The sequence below is a fragment of the Ailuropoda melanoleuca genome, chromosome 15 (genome assembly GCF_002007445.2).
Source record: "Ailuropoda melanoleuca isolate Jingjing chromosome 15, ASM200744v2, whole genome shotgun sequence".
Lineage (NCBI taxonomy): Eukaryota > Metazoa > Chordata > Mammalia > Carnivora > Ursidae > Ailuropoda > Ailuropoda melanoleuca.
The window spans coordinates 88,250,062-88,270,548 of record NC_048232.1 but is presented as its reverse complement, the minus strand read 5'-3'; the positions used below and the strand labels follow the sequence as shown (position 1 = coordinate 88,270,548).

Sequence of the window (20,487 nt, the reverse complement as noted above, 5' to 3'; positions counted from 1 at the left end):
GAATGACAGCCTCCTTTAAAAATCTGACTTTTTAGCAAAAGAATCCCCGAAATTTGTCAGCAGCGCAGGTCACCTGCCATATTCATTGCCTGCAGGACCAGATGACAGAGAACCATGTCCCTGCCAGTCCAGGGGCAGGGTGTGGGAAATCCTAGAACGCAAGTACACGGGGCCGCACCCCAGCCCGGCCGGGGCCTGGACGCCTGACCAGGAAGGCCGGGCACCCACACCGCCTTAGATGAGACGCGTCTGGCAGCTGCGGAAAGCCAGCGCCATCCCGGGGGTGCGGCGTCACCACGGCCTGCTCTGCTGCGGTTCTGCCGGGCATCCCGGCACGGGCGGACGTGAGCCCCGGGAAGTTCTGTCCCGAGACCGTGCCTCCCCAGTGCTGGCGTCTGGCCCAGGTAGACCTGGACGTAGAGATGCCTTCAGGGGCCTCGGGTGCTGAGGCCGCGGTGCGGGACGGGCTGGACGCTCCTTGCAGAGCTCCTGCTGGGAGTACGAGGGCCATCTCTGCGAACGCAGGCGAGTTCAGGACTCTGATGGGCGTGTGTTGTGAAGGATGGCTTGCCAGGAACGTAAACAAGGCCCCGGGCACGCAGGGGGAGCAAGTGGGCTCCGTTCTGGAAAGTTCTGGGGATGTGAAGAACTACCTCAGGGTAATTAAAAGCTCTTCTAGAGTTCGTTCCCTTGGAAATGTTCATGCTGGGTATGCGGGCACCCTTCATTATAAAGGTGAGGGTGTCGGAGAGTCAGAAACCACACGGGTTTTCTTAGATGCTGTTGCTGTTCATTTTTAACATTTTAAGACTTACTTCTATGGTCTTAAATGTTTATTTAAAAATGTTAAGTTTTTGGCTCATTTTTGGAATGGGATATCACTGAAATTTTCAGATAATCAAAACAAATACGCATATTAAGAACACGTGTGTGTGTACATAACTTTCCAGCCATCAGAAGCCGTACGTCCGCTTAGATGAAGTAATTCAGAACCTCCGCTCTGATGACAAACTGGCCCAGAGTCTGTTATGCGAAGATGTAACACAAGGTGCTTGCAACCCAGCACGTCCATCAGGGACCACGAACTTCCCGGCTTCCTGGGACATCACCTACGACGGGAGACTCGTCTGTTGTTCTGGGGCCCAGTGCGGAGACCCTGGAGCCTGCTGGTGTCCAGGCTTCCGTGCCGTTAACACCGGCTGTTCTCGGACGGGTCCGGGCCTGCGGGTCCGGTGTGTGGCAATATCGTGCGATCCTGGGTTGTCACGTGCTTCATTCTTGGGAAATCCACACGAGGCATCTTTCAACTGGTCAGCAGATGTGTTAAAATTCAGATTGCTCAGCCCCATCCCAGACCTGCTGAGTCAGAACCTCAGGGGAGCGGGGTTCAGGAATCTCTGTGACAAGCACGCAGCCCACTCAGGCCAAGAACAGTGACCTGGATTATGCCCCAGCTAGAAGCTGGGCAGACCTAGGGAGTGTTTGTGGCATCGTCACCACGCCCTGGGGATCCTCGCCGGGTTCCCTGAGGTCACCCCCAGTTCATGCACAAGCACACCAGCGGGAGGCGTGTGCTCGCTGAGCTCCGTGGGGTCCACTCCTGTCTTGTCCGGTGCAGGCTGTGAGCCAGGGTGCTGGCGTCGGGGCGAGGCTGTGTGTCACTCTGTTGGAAACTGGCTGCAGCTTTAAATTATTATAATGATATTAAAGACCTTTTCCTTTCCCTTATTCAGGGTCAACAGACTGCGTGTGTTTTTCGACGGTGGGCACGAACGATGCAGAAACGTCGGCCCTGCACATCATTGTGGGTAGGTCCCTCTCGTGGGCACAGACCGTGGGAGAAGCTCCATGCCGGCGGTGGGCTTGCGGACCTCCCTGGGCCTCCTGCCAGCAGGGCTCCGCGTGGGCCATGGGTCCCTGCAACCTCCCATCTTGTCCTGTCTTCCCGTGGCCATCGGGGGGGCCTTTCATCAGCACAAACCCTGCTCAGAGCCCTCTGATGCCCGCTCTGCATCCACACGCACCCTGTGACCCGACCAACTGCCTCAGTGCCCTGTGTGCAGGCCGGCCTGACCCTCAGGCCCGGACACGCCCACACTCGCCCGGTGCTCTGCTCTCTGTCCAGGACGCAGCCCCCGTCCCCGTCCACACAGGCTTGCCCAGCCCGAGTCCATGGCGCCTGCGACGCCCCTTCCGTGTGGCCTGTACTAGGCGCCTACACGCTCGGCCCGAGGGTGGGAGGCCACCCGTGTTGCTCGGCACCGGCTCAGAAAGCCAGGCGTGGCCCCGGAAGCTGCTCAGACGGCCACGGCCCCCGCTGCGTAAGCACGTGGCTCCCTCCCTGTCCCTGACGACGGTGCTTCTGCCATGTGACCTGAAGCCACACAAGTGCTGCTGACGAGTCGCCCATTTATGATTGTTCAGAACGCGGGCGCCTTTCCTCCCATTCGCGGCACGGAACACGCTCCACGGGGCCGTGCGTGTCCGTCCCAACAGGACGGCTTTCCAAACCTGTTGTGGAAATTCTCGTGAAATTCTGTCATTTGAGTGAAGCACAGGCGCCCAGCCCCCCAGGAGGACGGCCCCCCCCCCGCCCCGGTCATCGTCTGCGTCTGCGCGTGCTGGCGAGGCCCGGGGGGGCGGGAGGGGGGGCGGCGTCGGAGTGGAAAGGGCACTGTTTCTCTCCGCAGGGGACTCGCTGCCCATGGACGTGTCCTCTGTGCATCACAGCGGCACGCTGCTGCGGTACTCCGTGTCCCTCCTGGGCTACGGCTTCTACGGGGACATTATCAGGGACAGCGAGAGGAAGCGCTGGATGGGTCTCCTCAGATACGACTTCTCAGGTAACTCGCGGGAACGCGCACGCCGTGCGCTTCTGCGCCCTTCCGACCCCTGCACCGCGCCGTCTCCACGGACAGAAGCCCAGCCCCCTGCTTCCTGCGGCCGCAGGTGCCCGTCGGACAGGTTCGGGCGCCCGCGGGGCAGGGCCAGCAGCCCTGGCCTCAGACCCGTGCTCCGTACCGGCCGCAGGGCTGGAACCGGTGGGAACTGGGAATGGTTGCGGACCTCGCGGAACAGGGACGGTCTGCTCATGTCAGGCGCTGTCGCCTTCGGACAGGACTCTGACGGTGCAGAGTCTGGTGGGCACGCCTGCCGCCCGCACGTGCTCCTTGGCTGAGTTTGAGCAACGTCCTGTATCTGGTCCCTGCTCTCTCCAGTTTGCTTTTGAGCGAATCTCTTAAGTTAAACGAAGAAGTGCGGGTATTAAAATCCGAACCTTTCTCAGGAGAGGAAGGTCGGTGACTGGCTGGGCTTGAGGTGCTGTGGAGACCGGCCTAAGTTAAAAGTACAGGTGGCTTGGAAGTTAGAATGCAAGGAACTCCCAAGACATAGAGCTAAGAAACCAAAGTCAGGATAAGGAACGATGACGAGGGAACCAGAAAACACGGGAACCTCAGGGAGACTGGCGCCGTCCTCCTGACTACCCGCTGCTGAGCTGGCCTCGTCTGGCCCCCAGTCACCCCTCCGCTGGTACACGAGGCGCGCCCTGCCCGCATCTGCACCCCCACCGGGAACCCGAGACGCCGAGATGCTCGGAGGCGGTTCTGGAGGCGGACGGGAGACTGACCTTCTAGGGCCTGTGGGGCATGCACGTGGTCCATCCAGGGACAGGCAGAGACGGTCACACCGTCCAGGAGAGAGGCTGCCTGCAGGGCCAGGCTGCGCACCCTTCATGTTAGCCAGGAGCCGAGTTGGAGGGCTGTCCAGCGGGGAGCAGTGGAAGGTGGACTCCAGGGGCCCTGGGAAGTGCTTCTCCACAGGAGAGGTGGTTCCGGAGTGTGTCCCAGGTGCCTGGCCACATGCTAGGTGCTGGCACAACAGCCCAGAGCCCGGGGCTGGGGGGTTCCGCGGTGTCAGCATCACACCAGCTATGACCGCGGCCAGCGCCACCCCCGCATCCAGTTTGGGGCGTGGTGTCGCTGTTACCCTTGCAGGACATGGCATGGTCCCCACTGTGGCCTGGGGCACCCTCGGGCCCCATTCACACGTCCTGCTGGGCTTCCTCCACTGAGCGGGTTGGGTTCATGCCGCGCACATTGGGGTACGTTCAAGGCAGGCCAGGCCAGCTCAGAGCGGACGGCTCACCGCAGTCTGTCATGGAGGCCAGCCACAGTCCTCTGGTGGCAGTGCCGCTGTGGACTTCGTCAGAGTTCTTCCCAGACGCCAGAGTTGTCCTGGGTGACCTTGGGCGGCCGAGCCTGGGAGACACCAGGGCGCCGGCCAACAGTCTGGAAGGAGCAGAGAGGGGGCTGTGGTGGCTCTGCCCTTCGAAGCGTCTCCTTCAGTGCAGATGTCAGGGGCTCCAGCAGATGCCAGCGACCTGAGGGCAGGCCAGGAGGGGTCATGGTCGGGGGCAGCCCTGGTGACCAGGTGCCCCGCATGGCCTGATCCCTCAGTGCTCCCATCCCCCAGGTCTTGGAACGCACTGGTGGTGTGGGGCATGGTGTGTCCTGGAGCAAATGCAGCTGACAGCTTTGTGGCCGGGAGGGGACGCTGGGCTGATTGCTTTGTGCTCTGTTCTCAGGCGTGAAGACCTTCTTTTCGCATCACTGCTACGAAGGGACAGTGTCTTTCCTGCCAGCGCGACACACAGTGGGGTCTCCGAGGGACAGGAAACCCTGCCGGGCAGGGTGAGCACAGTCTTCCACATATTTCTGCTGCAAAACGCATGAAATAAAGCCGGGCTCTTTGGGGGCACTCTTACTATGGACGCGGGGCATTTCTCTGTGTGGACAGGGGAGGGTGGTTCTTGCGTGCCCAGCGATAGCGAGGCTCGGCGCAGGGCCTCCGAGGTCACGTGCGCCCGAGCTCCTTTCCTTCTTGAAGGGAAGGATTTGAGACCATAAACAGAACAGTGAGAGTCAGAAGCTGTTTTAGCCGCTGTGTCTCTAAGCTGAGCTGATGAGCTCCTCTCGCCAGCGTAAACCCTTGTCCCCGGGGCAGGGAGTCCAGTGGCGCCCAGGACCGCAGATACCGTCCACGCTAACGATGAGTTCCCAGTCGTCTGCTTGTTAGCAACTGGAACCCAGAACCACTGTATTATCTGGTCTATGGGGTTTGTGCCTTTCTTGGCCTCACTCCTGCCGGAGCTCTGCTAACTCGGGGCCAGGCAGACCTGTTCTCGGCACGGCCCCGTAGGACACCCTCTGTTCTTAAGATGCTTCCAAGTGTTAGAGCAGGACTCGCGGACACGTGTAATTGTTACAAAGAACTAATTTGGAGAATTCAAATTGGCATGTAAAGGCAACATCGTTCGCTAAGCGTCTGACCCCGAGTTTGCTGTTACACGAGAACTGTCGTGGTCCTTTGCGGAGCGCGCGCGTACCACGGGGAGGGTGCTGATGTCCTTGTCTTTCAGATGCTTCGTGTGCAGACAAAGCAAGCAGCAGCTGGAGGAGGAGCAGAAGAGGTCGTTGTATGGCTTAGAGAACACAGGTAACATCTCTGACACAGACTCATGGTCACAACTGTGTGCAGAACTGCGCGTTTTTGAGGGTCAGAGGGCATTGCGACTTCCCGCTGCCCGTCTTTCCCTTCGTTGGTGCCGCACGGCGCACCCCTTTCTCCCGAGCTCCCGGCGGCAGCAGATGGTTGCCGTCTGCCAGCCTTTGGGGAAGCACAGATTGCAGGGAGATGCCGCTGTTGGGGCTCCCGTCCTCCACGCTCAGCAAGTGCTCCTGGGACCCGCTCACACTCAAGCCTTCGGGCTTTGCCCGGCACTCACGAGGGAAGGGGCGCAGCGGCGTTGCAAACCTGTCTCTGTGGATGCTGAAATTAGAGTTGTATAATAGCATGTCCATATGTCACAACATAGATCTCTTGATTTTTTCCATTTAAAAATGTGAAAATTACTCTTGGCTCACAGGCCACGCAGAATCAGGTGGTGCCCACACTTGGTGACCCCCGTTCTGAATTGTTGCCCAAAAGTCCCCACCCACGTGAGGACCAGAGAAACAGCTCTGCGTTTTGGGAGGCGACCCTCTGGGCCCGATATTCGGCCCAGGATTCTTTGGCTGGGACTAGGGGTCAGCGGCGCGGGGCTTCTGTGGAGACGGTCCCGGGACGCCCGCCCGCCCGCGTCTAACGTCCCGTCCGTGATGCCTCTTTCTGCATCAGAGGAGATGGAAGAGTGGAAGGTGGTCTGCGGCAAGTTCCTGGCCATCAACGCCACAAACATGTCCTGCGCTTGTCCCCGGAGCCCCCGGGGCCTCTCCCCGGCCGCCCACTTGGGGGACGGGTCTTCTGACCTCATCCTTATCCGGAAGTGCTCCCGGTTCAACTTCCTGAGGTTTCTAGTCAGGCACACCAACCAGTACGACCAGGTGAGCGGCGGGCCTCGGGGGGCTTGGGGGGCAGCTTCCTGGGGGGGGCCTCACCCACCGGAAGCTCCTCGTCTCAGGTGCTCCTCGTAGATCTCGCTAAAAACAGTCTCCTCCAGCACACCTTCCCACAGTCACTGGCATCCCTGCCGTTCACACAGCAGAAGACCCCACATCTCACGATATCAAGAGGCCTGGAGCTGTGGGTCAGGCTCTGATCTGAGTGAGATTTGTGGGTGGTTCTTTGTTGTTGTTTTTTTAAATTGTATTTAAGGTCTACTCTAATGGTGTTTTTATGTGGTTTTTAAAATACTGCTTGTGAAAAAGGTAAAGAATTCTATAAGTTACTGCTAAGGAACCACCAGAATCCTTTTTTTTTTTTTTTTTAAAGATTTTATTTATTAATCTGACAGAAATGGAGACAGCCAGCGAGAGAGGGAACACCAAGCAGGGGGAGTGGGAGAGGAAGAAGCAGGCTCCCAGAGGAGGAGCCTGATGTGGGGCTCGATCCCATAATGCTGGGATCACGCCCTGAGCCGAAGGCAAACGCTTAACCACTGTGCCACCCAGGCACCCCCCCTTTTTTTTTTTTAAGATTTATTTATTTTTTAGTGAGAGCAGGGGGAGGAGCAGAGTGGGAGAGACTCTCAAGCAGGCTCCACACTCAGTGCGGAGCCCGACAAGGCTCGATCCCATGACCCTGAGATCACGTCCTGAGACAAAACCAGGAGTCGACGCTTAACCGACTGAGCCACCCAGGCGCCTCTGCCGAAATTCTTTAGAAAGCGCTCGTCGCTGTGGACGCCGTGGGAGGCGGGCGTCTGAGCTTCCGGCGTGCTGCCCGCGGCCTGGCCTCCCCGGCACCGCGCCTGTGACAACGCGTCCCCGTTCTGTGTCTCTTGGTAGTTTGACTTCGCTTTTGTCGAAGTTTATCGAGTCAAGAAGTTCCAGTTTCTGTCGAAGCACGTGGAGGATGAGGACAGCGACCTCAAGGAGAGGGGGAAGATGCGGTTTGGGCCCATGTGCACCGACGCCCCCCCCTGCTGCTGCGCCGCGTCCAACAGCTCCTGGAACTGTGACGGGGAGATCCTGAGCAGCTCCTCCATCGAGGTCAGGTGCGTGCCACGCGCCTCCCGGGCTCCGCGAGCGCCGCATCCTGCGGCCAAGAGCGCACCGTAATCACGTGCGTCTCCACATAGCACCCGAGGTGCCATCGACTGGCTTTGGGAAAGATACTGGGGCGTCACAGCATACGTCACAACGTGACATACTCATTAAACAGACAAGCCGGCTGCCTTCGCAGACACTTCCCAGGTCCCACGTCCTGGAGTCCACCAGGAGCTCCGCGGGCCTCAGGAGTCCCACCTGTGGCCGGAGCTGGGGGTCTGGCTTGCAGCCTCCCTGGGGGCAGGCGCCAGGCCCGCGCCTCCGGCTGCTGGTGTGCGGGGCAGTGGGTCCTCTCCAGACCCGTGGGCATCTGAGGACGAGAGGTGGCCACAAGGCCGCAGGAAAACCGGCTAGGACAGTCGTATGCACAGGGAGTTCAGCTTTTGTAACTTTACAAGTTAGACACGAAGTATTTTTAATGCTGGCTGAAGGATTTACTAAGAACCAGGACACTCTGAAATCAGGAGTGGCCTTCTTTTGTGCAGTAAAGCCTGGGTGTCTTGGTAACATTACCACGCTTTTAGCAGCGAGTGACTTAGTCACGGGGTTTTTCTTACTGAACATCTTGGAGGAGGCTGTGACGTCCTTACTAAAGGGGGAAGGTGCCTGCCAGTGGGGCCGACAGCCACACGGACTGCTGAGCCCCTGGGCTCTCGTCCTCATGCTCGTGGTGGAAGGCGGGGTCTCCAGGGCACCTCGGCCACACCTTGGACCCCTGGACCGGGGCTGGGGTGGGGCCCGCGTGTCCCGGGTGACCAAACGTCCTGCATATACCGTGTGAGGGGGGTCGCCCCGCACGGAGCCCTCCCCGTGGCCCCGAAAGCTCAGAACGTGGCCATCTAGAGGTTTGTCACGCTGCTAAAGAGGGGGTGCTGAATGTAGAACCGGGTCCACAGGGCCCTCAGCTCTTTACAAAACAGGGCTCTCAAGGGTGTGGGTAAGTCACTAGGCGCCCTGGACCTGTCCCTGCGCGGTCGGGCCCAGAGCCGGCCATGACGAGACCCCCATCCCACCTCCACCCCTGACCAGCTGCAGGGGTCACACTGCCCCATGTCTCTGCAGGGTCCACTGCCAGCTGGTTCGGCTCTTCGCACGGGGAATCGAGGAGGATCCCAAGGAAGGAGCAGACAGCTGAGCTGCCCTCACACGTCACCTGCCTGGCTGTGCTTGGGAAGCGCAAATGTTAAGAAAATTTCTGCAGACCAATTACGTTGATGTATACATTTAAATTTAGAAATTTATTTTTGATAGTTAGATCTTGATTTTAGACAAAATACCTTTGTCCACAAGTGTGTGAACATACCTGGCATTTTCAGCTTTCTGTGAACCTGTGGATTGCGTGTCATATAACTTATTCTCCGCAAACGGCACTTGTCGGTCTGGGGGCGCTGGCTTCTAGATTTTATGCCAACGGTGCCGAGTTTTCAAGGGCCCATCAGTGGCTCTATTGCGGTCATTTTAGGGACAGTGGACATGAGGCCACAACATGTGGACACGTGTGCCTAGCAGCCACTGATCCACTTTGCAGGACTTAGAGTGTCTGTGATCAGGTTTTGGAAAATCGTGGATTGCCTTCATTTTATCTTCATCTTAACTTGTGCTCGGGACACGCTTACTAGACCCAGCGCGTCCCGGGGGGCTCCAGTGCGGTGTCGCCCTGCTTTGGTGACCTTGGAGCAGGGCCGTCATAGGGAGGGGGACTCTGGCAGGAGTGACGCTGTAGCTTTAAAACCCCAGCCCTTGCTTTTATCGTGCTCGTGCTTCTGGGACAATCCAGCTGGTGGCGAGAACAATCGTGAGCTCTGGACACGGCATCGGTTTTAAACTCAGAGGACCTGTGCTCTGGAGTGACACAGTGTGGGTGCCGGGCGGGCTTCGGGGGCGGTGGAAGGAAGCGGGCGTGTGCGGGGGTGCAGATTCACTTTGTGATTCTCGGTTCACTTCCAGCCCCAGCGCCCTCGCCCCCGGGGCTCCTTGGGTGCGGGCCCCGAGTCTACGTACGTGGTCCAGACGTGTGCTTTTTTTTCACAATTAGTTCTACATGTTTATTGAAACGTCGTCCTTTGCAGCCGGAGAGTGTAGATGGCATCTCCGCGGTGAGCGCTGGAGATGCGTGCTGACATGCCGGTGCCGGCGGCCGGGGGCTCCCCGCGGCGGTGACCCCAGGCCCTGGGGCAGCCCTCGTCTTCGCTGGGGCCTTGGTTGCTTTGTATTCACGCCTAGGTATATGGAAGATGCGTGGAAGAGAGATTTGAACTACACGCTGCGGCGTGAACTCTGGTTTGCAAAGAGAGGAAGCCCGACTGTGATGGGGCCGTTTCGCGCCGTCGAGCGTACGGAGCACGCTTGGCTTTACGGAGGTGCAGCTGGTCCTGTTGGCATCCACAGACATCGTATATTTTTAGAATTCACTTGCAGCATTTATATTTTAAAGTATACATGAAATCTCCTATTTTATCATTCAGTCCCATCCAGGTCAGACAAAAGGGCAGCTTTAACGGTGTTTTTTCTCAGTCGACCACATTATCAAGTAATTGTACAAATGCAGTGGTTTACTGAGTCCTGGGCGGGCGCGTAGTCTGGGTATGGAAAGGGAATCTGCGCTGGCTGTTTCGGATTCTTAGTGCTTGCTGCTGGTTGGAAGAAACCAAAGAAGGACGGCAGCTCTGTGCAGGGGCAGCGGCCGCATGTCAGGGCCTAGGGGCCGCAGCCACGGGCCACCTGGCCACTCAGAACCGTGCTGTAGAATGTGCCCCTTCACAGGGTTTCCCCAAAACAGTACTGGTCTGTCCTAAAACCCACTGCCAATTTTAGAAAAACAGTCCAGGCTGCAGTAATCATTTTCTGTTCTCCGAGAGAGCCGGCCACGCCCCGGGGCTCCCGCACAGCTGCCTGCATGCCGACATCCAGAACTGCCGCAGGCCTTGGGACTGTTGTTGGGGCACGTGTGATTGTCGGAACACCCCGAGAGTTCTCGATGATCTGTGCACAGGACGGAAGGACCGTTCAGACATTCCCCCGTGGGCAAGAGGCTCGGATCTCCAGGAAGGCCCCACAGCACTTGGACTCCAGGGTCTTGAGAAAACGAGTCGGAACTGTTGGTCGGTTAGTGCAAACCTGGCATCATCCAGAAGGGTTAGTCTTTAACTTCCTTCGTGACTCACCGGTGCAAAAACGCCACGGCAGCCATTACGCTCGGACCCTATTCCTGCCTCTTCTCATCACTGAGTGAGCACCTGGGTGCCGTGCCCGCCGCCCGGGGGGTGGGGGCGACTGTTCTCGGCACAATCCTGTGTAACGGCAAGTACGGACTGAAAGGGTGGCTTCATTTTCTTGTAATCTTGCTGGTTTCAAGATTGGAAAATGGCATATTTGCTCTGGTATCTTTGAGAAGACAAAAATTAAGTTACTTTGGGCAGAGTTTCTTTTTTTCTTTAATAAATTCTTGTTCTATTAAAGCAGAGCATGTTTCATGAAAACACCAATGCACATTTTTAATTTTTTTGAGAGCGAGCAGGTGCACGTGAGCAGGGGGCAGGGAGAGTCCCAAGTAGACTCCCCACTGAGCATGGAGCCCGACCAACCATAGGCTCGATTCCACAACCCTGAGATCATGCCCTGAGCCAAAATCAAGAGTCGGACGCCCAACTCTCTGAGCCCCCCAGGTGCCCCACCTACGTAACGATTTGAAGAACAAGAATGAAACGAATGACAGGTAGTTACCACCCAGGCCAAGAAAGGGAACTTTACTCCAAAGTCCCTGTGTTCCCCTCGTGGGTCTGCTCTCCCCTGCCGCCTCGACAGAGGGGACCCCCTTTTCCAGTGTACCATTCCCTTGCTTTTATCCATGTGAGGGGGTCAGGACAGGCCACCCCAAAATAGGTCACTTTGGTATAAGGATTGCTTTGAGTTGAAGACCGTCAAGAAGCAGCAAAAGCAGGAGGCGCCCTCTGCCCCCCACTCCGTCTGCCCAAAAGCAGGACATGAATTTCCCCTTGAGAAGCACGCCCTCCTCTCTCCGGCACTGGGAGCAGACCCGCCTCTGCCACTGGGACGGTCGGTGCCGAGCTGGGTCTGCACAACCCCCAGCCTTCCATTACTTCCCCACATGAAATTACCCAGTAAAGTCACGTTACCTTAGAAGCCCAAACTCCTTTTCCTTTGTCTTGTCACTTCCGGACAAATTTGCTGCCCTTTTGTTAAAATGGTGCATAAGCCCCAGGGTCTAACTGCTTCTTTGGCTCTTCTGATTTTTTTCTGTAAAGGTCTCCATGTACAAAAAAATAAGCTATTAGCACCAAATAAAAATTGTATGCCTTTTCTCCTGTTCACCTGCCTGCTGTCCACTTACTCGGCAGGCCCCAGCCCCTGCGCCCAAGCGGGCTCAAGAAAGGTGTCTTCTTTCCTTACGTGCTTACGTTCCCAGGCGACGTACGTCTTGTTCCGCACGTTTTGCTCTTCACCTGACAGGAGTCACACTGTGTGTCATTTTCTGGAACTTGTTTCTACATTCTGAACGTTTTGAGAAGACATCTTCATTCATGACGCTGACCTTTCCAGTCTAGGAACGCTGCCCACGTTCCCCTAAGTCCTCACTCAGGTCTTTCCATAGTTCTATAATTTTCCCACAATCCCTGAACTGTTTAGATATATTCCTAAAAACTATTTTGGGACTATTCTAAAATTTTTATTTTTACATAGAAATGTGATTTTTTGAAGTGTATCATATGGTATCCAGAAACCATGCCTCTTACTATGAAAACTTACTGTATGGGGCGTGTGGGTGGCTCAGTCGGTGAAGCGTCTGCCTTCGGCTCCGGTCATGATCCCAGGGTCCTGGGACTGAGTCCCACGTTGGGCTCTCTGCTCAGCGGGGGGTCTGCTTCTCCCTCTCCCCTGTCCCCACTCATGCTGTGTCTGTCAAGTAAATAAATAAAATCTTAAAAAATCCACCTTATCTCTAGGTTTGGGGGTTTTCTACTGTACTATCAACTACAAGTAGGGATAACCAAGGAGCTCCCTTTAGGACCTTACACATTTCATGTCCCCCCCCCCCTCGTACCAGCTCTGACTCCCAGTACAGCAGTGACAACAGTGCCTCTAAGGGAGCAGGGCCCCGGGCGCCCGCCCCCACCTCTGCTGTCCGCGTCCCAGGAGCCCTGCACCCCCTGCACGATGCCAGCCTGACGGTGGAGGAGCTGGGACCCCGCAGGAGAAGCGGGCTTCCCAGCTCCAGTGTGTGTGTGTGGGGGCAGATTTCAGCAGCCGGGTCCCCCCCCCACACACAGGACGGAGCCTCCTGGATCATCACGTCACTGGCAGTGGCTGCCCCCCACGACCCTGCCATCTGACCCCGAGCAGCCAGCCCCTCACTCCAGCCTGTTACAGGGGATGCACGGGGAGTCAGCTCTGCATGTCGGTTTCTGCGGGTGAACAGCACTGATCCGCACCGTTGGTTGATAACTTGAGACACCCCTCTGGTCCATGCGCGGCTCCCTCGTTCACTCGCACACTCGGAAAACTCGTTCACCAAATGCCACGTTAAGGAGTCAGCAGCCAAGTGCCCATGAGAAGCGGACTGGACAAGTGCACTAGTCATTCCTCAATTATTCCACGCTCCTATCTCCTCTGGCCCCAGACCCTCCCCAACCCGGGTGGCCCCTCCTGACTCTAGCCAGAGTGACAGACTCTGCTGGAAGCCTGGCAGGGGTCCGTCTCCTCAAGGATAAAGGCCCAAGTACCCCAAGGCCCCCAAGGCGCCTCCTCTGATTTCATGGGCGCCCCCTCCAGAGCATTGCAGTAAACGTGCAAACTAAAATAGAACCAATTCTACCAAAATACTGCCTTCCCCAGGTAGTTTTTACAATAGCGATTAGACCTATTTGTGCTACTTTATTGACACATTAAATAATAAAAAAGGTAAACAGGGAGCCCCATCAGCGAGGGTGGGGAGGGAAGGGCCCGTGCAACCCACACCCTGGGCTCCGATCCCTCCTCACCCCCTCCCTCCCCAGAGCAGGCGTCCCTGCAGGGTCGGGAGCTCACAGCAGCTGTCCTGTCGGACTGTTCAGCAGTCTCAAGGATGTTCATCGGGTGCCGGGTTCCCCAGGGACCACTGGGCCCGTCACAGCGATGTCCCAGCCCCTAGGACAGCGCCTGCAATGGATGGATGGATGAAAAGACAAACGGATGGATAGAGGAACAGGTGGATGGATGCAACATACAAGGCCACACCTCCAAGCGCAGGGCTGGCCCACCAGGCCTGGCTTCTGTTCCACTCCGGCTCACTTGGTGGGACCTGGGTGGGGCTCCTGTGGGCTCGGGGTGCAGGAGGCTGGACGTCCTTGGCTGTGTCCAGCTTAGTTCAGCACAGGACTCTGGTGGTTTCAGATGTCGGTGGGTTCCTGCATCCCTCTGTCTCCACTGTCAGTGTCTGGACTGGCTCAGTCACAGGTACCACTGGGACCCCTCCCCCCAAACCCCAGCGGGAAGGCTGCAGGTAGCACCTGGTCCCAGAAATGCCCACCACTCCCAGGGAAGTCACACCCAGCTGGGGCCAGGACCTGCACCCCAATCCTGAGGACCCGTTTCCAGATTCCTCCACACCCCGGCAGAGCGATGGTCCCACTGTCCTGCCACCCAGCGCCAGGCCCTGGATGCCCCAACATGGCCTTCCAGCCTTCTGGAACCTGGGCTCCTGCCTCCTCTGGATGTCTGCACCCCACTCCCTGTCACCCCCTTCATGGCCCTGTCCCACAGCCCACCCCCCAGCTGTCACCCAGACAGCTTTGGAGCCCAAATGCCTGCTACCCTCTAGCACTGGCGGCCACGGAGGTCCTGGGCCACCCGGAGGGGTCCCAGCCTGCCCCACTCCAGCTGCCTGCAACGCACAGGGGCCCCACTGCGGAAGCCAAGCGACCCCCGCCCTCCCCTGAGCACAAAGCATTTCAGGTTTATTTAAATAAAAATTATAATTTATACAAGACTTCTTTAAACAAACAAAGTTTTCTTAAAAAAATGTTACAGGGGGTTTTTCATTGATTCTTCATACAGTACAATCCTTTTGTTGAACAAAAGTGACAGCAGTAACGATTATTTACAGACCCAAAATAGACTCAAGCTTCGGACATAAAAAATGTAACATTCATTCTAGTTCAGTGATTAGTCATAGAAAGTAAATACCTGCCCAGATTTACACAACTTGATAGAAACTACGGGTGCGCTCTCCGGGCAGCCGGGACCCCGTGCGGGCTGTGCTCACCCCGGCCGAGAGTGGGCTTCCTAAGGGCCCGGCCGCTGGCGCACATCCACCCAGTGCCCCACGGCCACGCTACGCATGTGGTCAGTTTTCATCTCCCTTTCTCCTCAGAAGGGACTCGAACCAAACCACCCGCTCTGCTGATGAGGGCGAGCCCCACCATGCCAACCCCTTGGCAGCCCCGGGGAGGGGTGTGAGTGGCACCCACGGGCGTCACCCTGAAGCCCGTCTCTGGGGGGCGCTCAGGCCCAGCCCGCCTCGCCTCAGACACTGGGGAGGGTCCCCAGGGTGGGTCCCCGGGGTGCCTGAAGCCTCCGCGGGGCCCACGAGAGCCGGTCCACCTGTGCCCACGGTGGGAGCCAAACGCCAAGACTTAGAGTGGGTTCCGCCTCCGGTCTGACGGAGGCCGGCCTGCGGCATCTCACGAACACCATGCCAGCCGGACCAGGGCGGTGGGTGCCGCGGGTGCCCTCAGGTCTCACCGATTGGGCGGGGTGTGTGCTTCATCAGGCTGGTCGGTGCGGCTCCCCGGGAGCGCGGCCCGGGCCCCGGTGCGTGGCCCCACGGTCCTCCGTGAAGGGGGATGTGAGCAATGCCACCAGACCTCACCCAAACCAGCAAATTAGGATTGGAGCAAAGGTAAAAATTACATCTGAAAAATGATACAAAAATAAGAAAAACAGCTTGCTCTCTGTAAAAAATATAATCTTCTGTTTCTTCAAAAAACAACAATCTCAGTGACACCCAAAGGACTCAGGACAAGCCGAGGAATTGAATCGAGTTGGAAGTGTGCTGACCAGGAAGGCAGTCATGCCGACCGCCACAATCTCAGCCTGTCCTTCACACAGGTCACAGGCCTGTCCCCAGGTGAACCCTGCCTGCAGATGGCCCCTCAGCCTCAGCCATGAACGCGCCAGCGTCCTGGGCTGGGCGCAGGGAGGGAGCGGTTGGCTCCCACCCCGGTGTGTGCTGGCTAGGGGGTGCCCGCCAGGACGCCATCAGGCGTCAGGGGTGCAGACCGTCCGGCCCCAGGCCTCTGGGCTCCGCTCACGGTGACTCCTCGCAGCTCCCACGGGCAGACCGGCTGCACAGCTGGCCCACCGTGTGTCCGGGCCGCTCCCACCCCAGGGCCCCAGAGCCCCTCCCTCACCAACCCAGGCAGCTGCCGCCAGCCGTGCTGCGGTGGCCTTTCATCTGAGAACAATCCAGGCTCACAGTGCCCCCGAAAGCCCTGGGAGATGTTCCCCGGCGCTTTCCAAAGAGCAGATGTGAGAAAGACGTGCTTCCACCTGCGTGCCACTCCAAGTCCACGTGGGTCGCCGATTCCCGGCCTCCCGGTGGCTTGTTAGGCCCAGATGGCCAGTGGCCTTGGTGGCGGGTGGGGCCCAGCCTCGCCAGCCTCCTGGCCCCCGCGGATGGTCAGCACAGAGCGTAAGCCAGATCGAGCCACGCCCCCGTCCCGGGCCCCACTCTGACAACATGCCACGGGAGGCCTCGCCAGAGGAAGGAGCGAGACCCCCTGGCCCGTTCAGGGTGGTCGGTGAAGGGGCCTCTGAGTTGCTCATCACCGACATCCTTCACACCCGGGAAGAGGGTGCTCCTCAGCTATGGCTTTTGGGTGGAAGAGCTTCGGCCTCTGGAGGGCTGGCTGCACGGCTGGCGCGGGGCCTCTGCCCAGCGGGGACGGAGACACGGCAGCTGTACTTGGCGGTGGGGGCAGGCGTGTCCTGTGTGTCCTCCTTTCCACTGGCCTCCGAGGATCCCCTGCCCTCCGTGTCCACGTGTTCGTGAGACGCGCCTCACCCGTCAGATGGGCGGGCACCATCTCAGGGCCCCACCCCTGCATGAAGGGGTCCGTGAGACGCAGGGTGAACACAATAAAAACCACAGATTGAGGGGAATTATTGCAAAAGATCAGGAGAATGTCCGATTGTTTTTCCACTATCAAATTGTTAAAAAAAAAAACAAAAAAACCAGAAAAACCAAAAAAACAGAACAAAACCCTTCCGGCTTCGTCGCGGGAGAAGCAACACTAGCTGTCACTGCCAGACGCTGCGGCCGCCGTGATTTTCAGGTACTGGCTGAAAATGGTCTCGAAGGCCTCGTCTCTATGCACCATGGCACCGAACACCAGCGGCTGGCAGGGTGGAGATGCCGTGGTGACTCCGCGCGGCCAGGCTGGCGTGAGGACAAGACGCCCCGACACACAGGCCTTGCCTGGCCCCAGGCCAGGCCCGAGCGGAGCCCCACAGGGTCTGGTGCATGAGGGCAGACCCCCTCCCACCCGGAGGCCAGGCCCCCGGCCTTCAGGGGGACCAAGCGAGAGGCAGGAGACTGGACCCCCCACGCCACCCTCCCTCAGCCCCGAACCTGACCCGGACTTGCAGCGGCAGGAGGCTGCTGTGGCCGCAGCGAGGGAAAGAGGAAGAGGGGGCCCCTCGGGTCCCCATCGGGTCCCCAGCTGGTCCGCGGCTCCGCACATTTGTGCCCCAGGGATTTAGAGCCACGCCCTCGGCCACTCTGCCTTCTCCCCCGCTTCCCATCCAGCACTTACTTTCTGGGTTGACGGCGTTGACACAGCGATCCCCATGCCTGAGCCCGGGAGGACAGAGAGAACCTTGTACTGCGGGACAACAGCACACAGTCAGCATGGGCCCCTCCCAGGATCAGGGCCAGGCCTGTCCCCAGGCCCCAGAGCATTCTCCTCCCAGGGGCCCACAGCCAGCCCGCCCCACGGAGCCCCGCCTTCCTGACCACGGGAGGACAGGCTGACTTAGTGACCGAGAAACCAGACGGGATCTCCCTAGAGAGCAGTGTGTATGGGGGATGCCCCTGTCCCGGCAACCCTACATCTCTTGGGGGGGATGTTCCCGACATGCTAGTGAGCTGGGGCTCACCCCCGGCTCTGGCCGACCTGTGCCCCAGACGCTCAGACCCTAGAGGCAAGGAGCAGGTGGGCCCGGCCATCCCCTCCCAAGTGTGTGTCAGGCCCTTCGAACACCACACACACCCTGCCCACTCCACGTGACCACGCTCGAGGGACACTGGCTGAGGACACACCTGAGGGGGGCAGCATCTCAGGACCGAGGGACAGATACGCAGTGGTTACAGGGGGCTCAGGCGCCTGGCCAGGCCCACCGTGCTGTGTTCCCAACTTCCCTATCTGTGGGAGGGCGCCTGGCGCTGACCCGTGAGGACGTGCGGGAGTCCCACGGTACATGGACACTTTCTGACGGGAGCCAGGGGGCTCTGCATGGAGGTCTTCTAGAAGGGGAGCCCTGACCTGGGCACCCTGACGTCTCCCGTGGCACCATCCCCTCACTGTGAACGCGTCTGACTTCCAACCAAAGCCCACCAGCTTCATGGCCCTGTGGCCTCCCTCCTCTGGAATCCAAAAGGGGTAAGGGAGAAGGGGAGGAGGGGGCTCACACTGACCTTCTGGATGTCTGTAATGTCCACCAATTTGATGACCTTGTTTCTCTTGGAAGAGCCAGATTTGGAGCTTTCAAAGCACAGGTAACTACAAGAGGAGAAAGGAACAGAGGCACGGTCCAGCAACGGCACAAGGATGCCTGCCCAGGCTGCTGCGACCCCCAAGCAGACAGCCCCTCCCGCCTGTCACCACACACTGGCTTTTCACTGTGAGAGGGTTTCATCGCTTCTGCGGACTGACCCCACGGCCCTACACTGCATCTGACTCACGCACGCTGGGGGCGTCCCGCGAGCGCCAGGACCGTCCCTGAGGCCCGTCCCTTCAGCAACAGGTAAACGGGAAGGCGTGGCCCGCGGCCGCCGTGGTGAGCGTGGGGGACACGGTGGCGGGGCCCGCGGAGGCACTCACTTCTCCGTCACGTACAGAACCCCGTTGCGAATGTAGTCGGTGGGCATCTTCCGGTCCCGGTTTATCAGGCAGCAGCGCCAGCCGTTCTCGCACACTAGTGGGGACAGAAGCGACCCATCAGCCGGGCTGATGCGCCCACACGCTCCCCGCCCTCCAGTAGCGCCTGCGGGAGGAAGGCCGGGCGCCCCGTCTTCCCGGAGAGCAGCTGTTTGCTCCTGTGCGCATCGGCCGGGACTTTGGTTCCCTCGGAGGAGACACGCACAGCTTCGGTTGTGCAAATGGATCGGCCTACGGCCGTGAGACTCAGGGGACACGTCTGCGCGCCCTTTGTTCTGCAGCTGGTGGTCATGCACCGCGGCCCGCCAGGTGGTTCTAAGGGCCCAGCTCCCTGGGAGCCCAGCTGCCTTCCAGCACACGGCCCTGCAGACAGGTCATGGGAGGGACCGCGGGGCAGCACCTGCCTGTGCGATGGTCAAGCTGGGGAGCAGCTCTGAGCCGCGCTCCGGGGGACCCTCTGAAGTCCTGCCGCTCAACCAGGCTCCCTGAGTGGCCCGGGAGCACACCCCGCTACTCCCACCTGCCTGCCCAGAGCCCTCCGGGCCCCCGGGGCTGTCCCTGCCGCGGGGCCCAGCACGGCGGTGAGCCCCCCACCCGGCCAGGGCGGGCCACAGACTCCGCACACACATACCCGCGAGTGGTCGCTCGTTTTCCGTCAAGTTGAAGATTTCGTGGAAATTGCCTTTCTTGGTACCGTGAAAGCGACCCGTGTCTTCATCCTTGTTGAGGCCTGCGGGCGCGCTGGAGACGTAGCTCCGCGAGGAGGCCGTCTGCAGCTGCCAAGAGCGCACGTGTCCCCATCAGCCACGCCAGCCGGGGGTGGGGGGCAGGACGCACACGCCCCCCGCCCCGCCCCGCCCCGTGGTAACTGTAGAGGAACAGCAGGTACGGATGCCCAGATGCGGGGTGCGGACCTGCAAGCCCCTGCCGGGGGCCGCTCCACACCCCAGGAGCCCTGCTTCCTCCTGGGCAGAGACGCCCCGCAGCCGCGGGCACAGCCCCTCCCCCCCCCAGCAGCGTCTGCACTCCAACAGGCCATGGCAGAGCCGGCAGCCCCGCACACGCAGTCCAGACCCCAGGCCGCCAGGTGTTCGGCACAGAGGCCATTCCACGCACTTCCGAAATTGGAACTGGCCAGGGACAGGCCCCAGAAAGCGACATTAAAAGGTCAAACAGTCACAACACAGCAACGCACAGCATCAGGTCCCCGCAGAGGAGGGGTTTCCACGCGGACACCGTACCTTGTCGAGCCCTGACAGCTGGCCAGAAAGGAGACAACAGACACACACGTGACCAAGAGAAAAAGTGGGTCCACGTGATGTGAGCTCACAAACACAGTGGCTGAGCCGGTCTGTAAGCACAGTCTCCCTCCCCCCCGGCCCCCTGGGAAGCCCACGTCCTCACTCCCCTTCACTGTCTCTCCTGAGACTGGCCAGCACTGAGTGGAGGCCCTGTCCCGACCCCCAGGGCGAGGACAGGCCCCTCATCTCCTCCCCTCATCTCCTCCCACGCCCTCAGGCAGCCAGGCTGCCGGCCTCTGCACCTCCTCCCTTGGGCCCACCGCCACCATGTGACCAGAGTCCCCCTGCGGGCTCACGAAGACCTTGCTCGTGCACGGACAGCCGCACGGCCTGCTGGTGAGTCTGGGATCCCAGCAAGCTTTGTCGTCCCAGAACCTGGGGAGCCTGACCCACGCCTGACCTAGAACTTCCCGCCCATCACCGGGTCACTGGACAGCCTCTCCTCAGACGACGCTCACACAACACAGCAATCCAATGCCACCT

General features: G+C 59.3%; 2 protein-coding genes across 4 annotated transcripts in view; one reads left to right on the top strand and one right to left on the bottom strand.

The window, feature by feature from the left end:
- The window catches only part of CERK (ceramide kinase), a 58,067-nt gene extending 47,041 nt beyond the window's left edge, over positions 1-11,026 (top strand). For both annotated transcript variants that reach the window (XM_019803343.2, XM_011229402.3), the window contains exons 7-13: positions 1,734-1,808; positions 2,691-2,843; positions 4,586-4,691; positions 5,420-5,496; positions 6,178-6,383; positions 7,287-7,495; positions 8,610-11,026. In XM_019803343.2, coding sequence (XP_019658902.1) covers positions 1,734-1,808; positions 2,691-2,843; positions 4,586-4,691; positions 5,420-5,496; positions 6,178-6,383; positions 7,287-7,495; positions 8,610-8,682 — 899 coding nt within the window. In that variant the 3' untranslated portion in view covers positions 8,683-11,026. The remainder of the gene's footprint in view (positions 1-1,733; positions 1,809-2,690; positions 2,844-4,585; positions 4,692-5,419; positions 5,497-6,177; positions 6,384-7,286; positions 7,496-8,609) is intronic.
- A 3,473-nt stretch (positions 11,027-14,499) lies between these two features.
- Positions 14,500-20,487, bottom strand: part of GRAMD4 (GRAM domain containing 4) — a 65,738-nt gene continuing 59,750 nt past the window's right edge. For both annotated transcript variants that reach the window (XM_002922847.4, XM_034644011.1), the window contains exons 15-19: positions 19,335-19,479; positions 18,647-18,740; positions 18,241-18,325; positions 17,360-17,428; positions 14,500-16,942 (exon numbers count right to left, since the gene is read on the bottom strand). In XM_002922847.4, the coding sequence (XP_002922893.1) occupies positions 16,838-16,942; positions 17,360-17,428; positions 18,241-18,325; positions 18,647-18,740; positions 19,335-19,479 (498 nt within the window). In that variant the 3' untranslated portion in view covers positions 14,500-16,837. The remainder of the gene's footprint in view (positions 16,943-17,359; positions 17,429-18,240; positions 18,326-18,646; positions 18,741-19,334; positions 19,480-20,487) is intronic.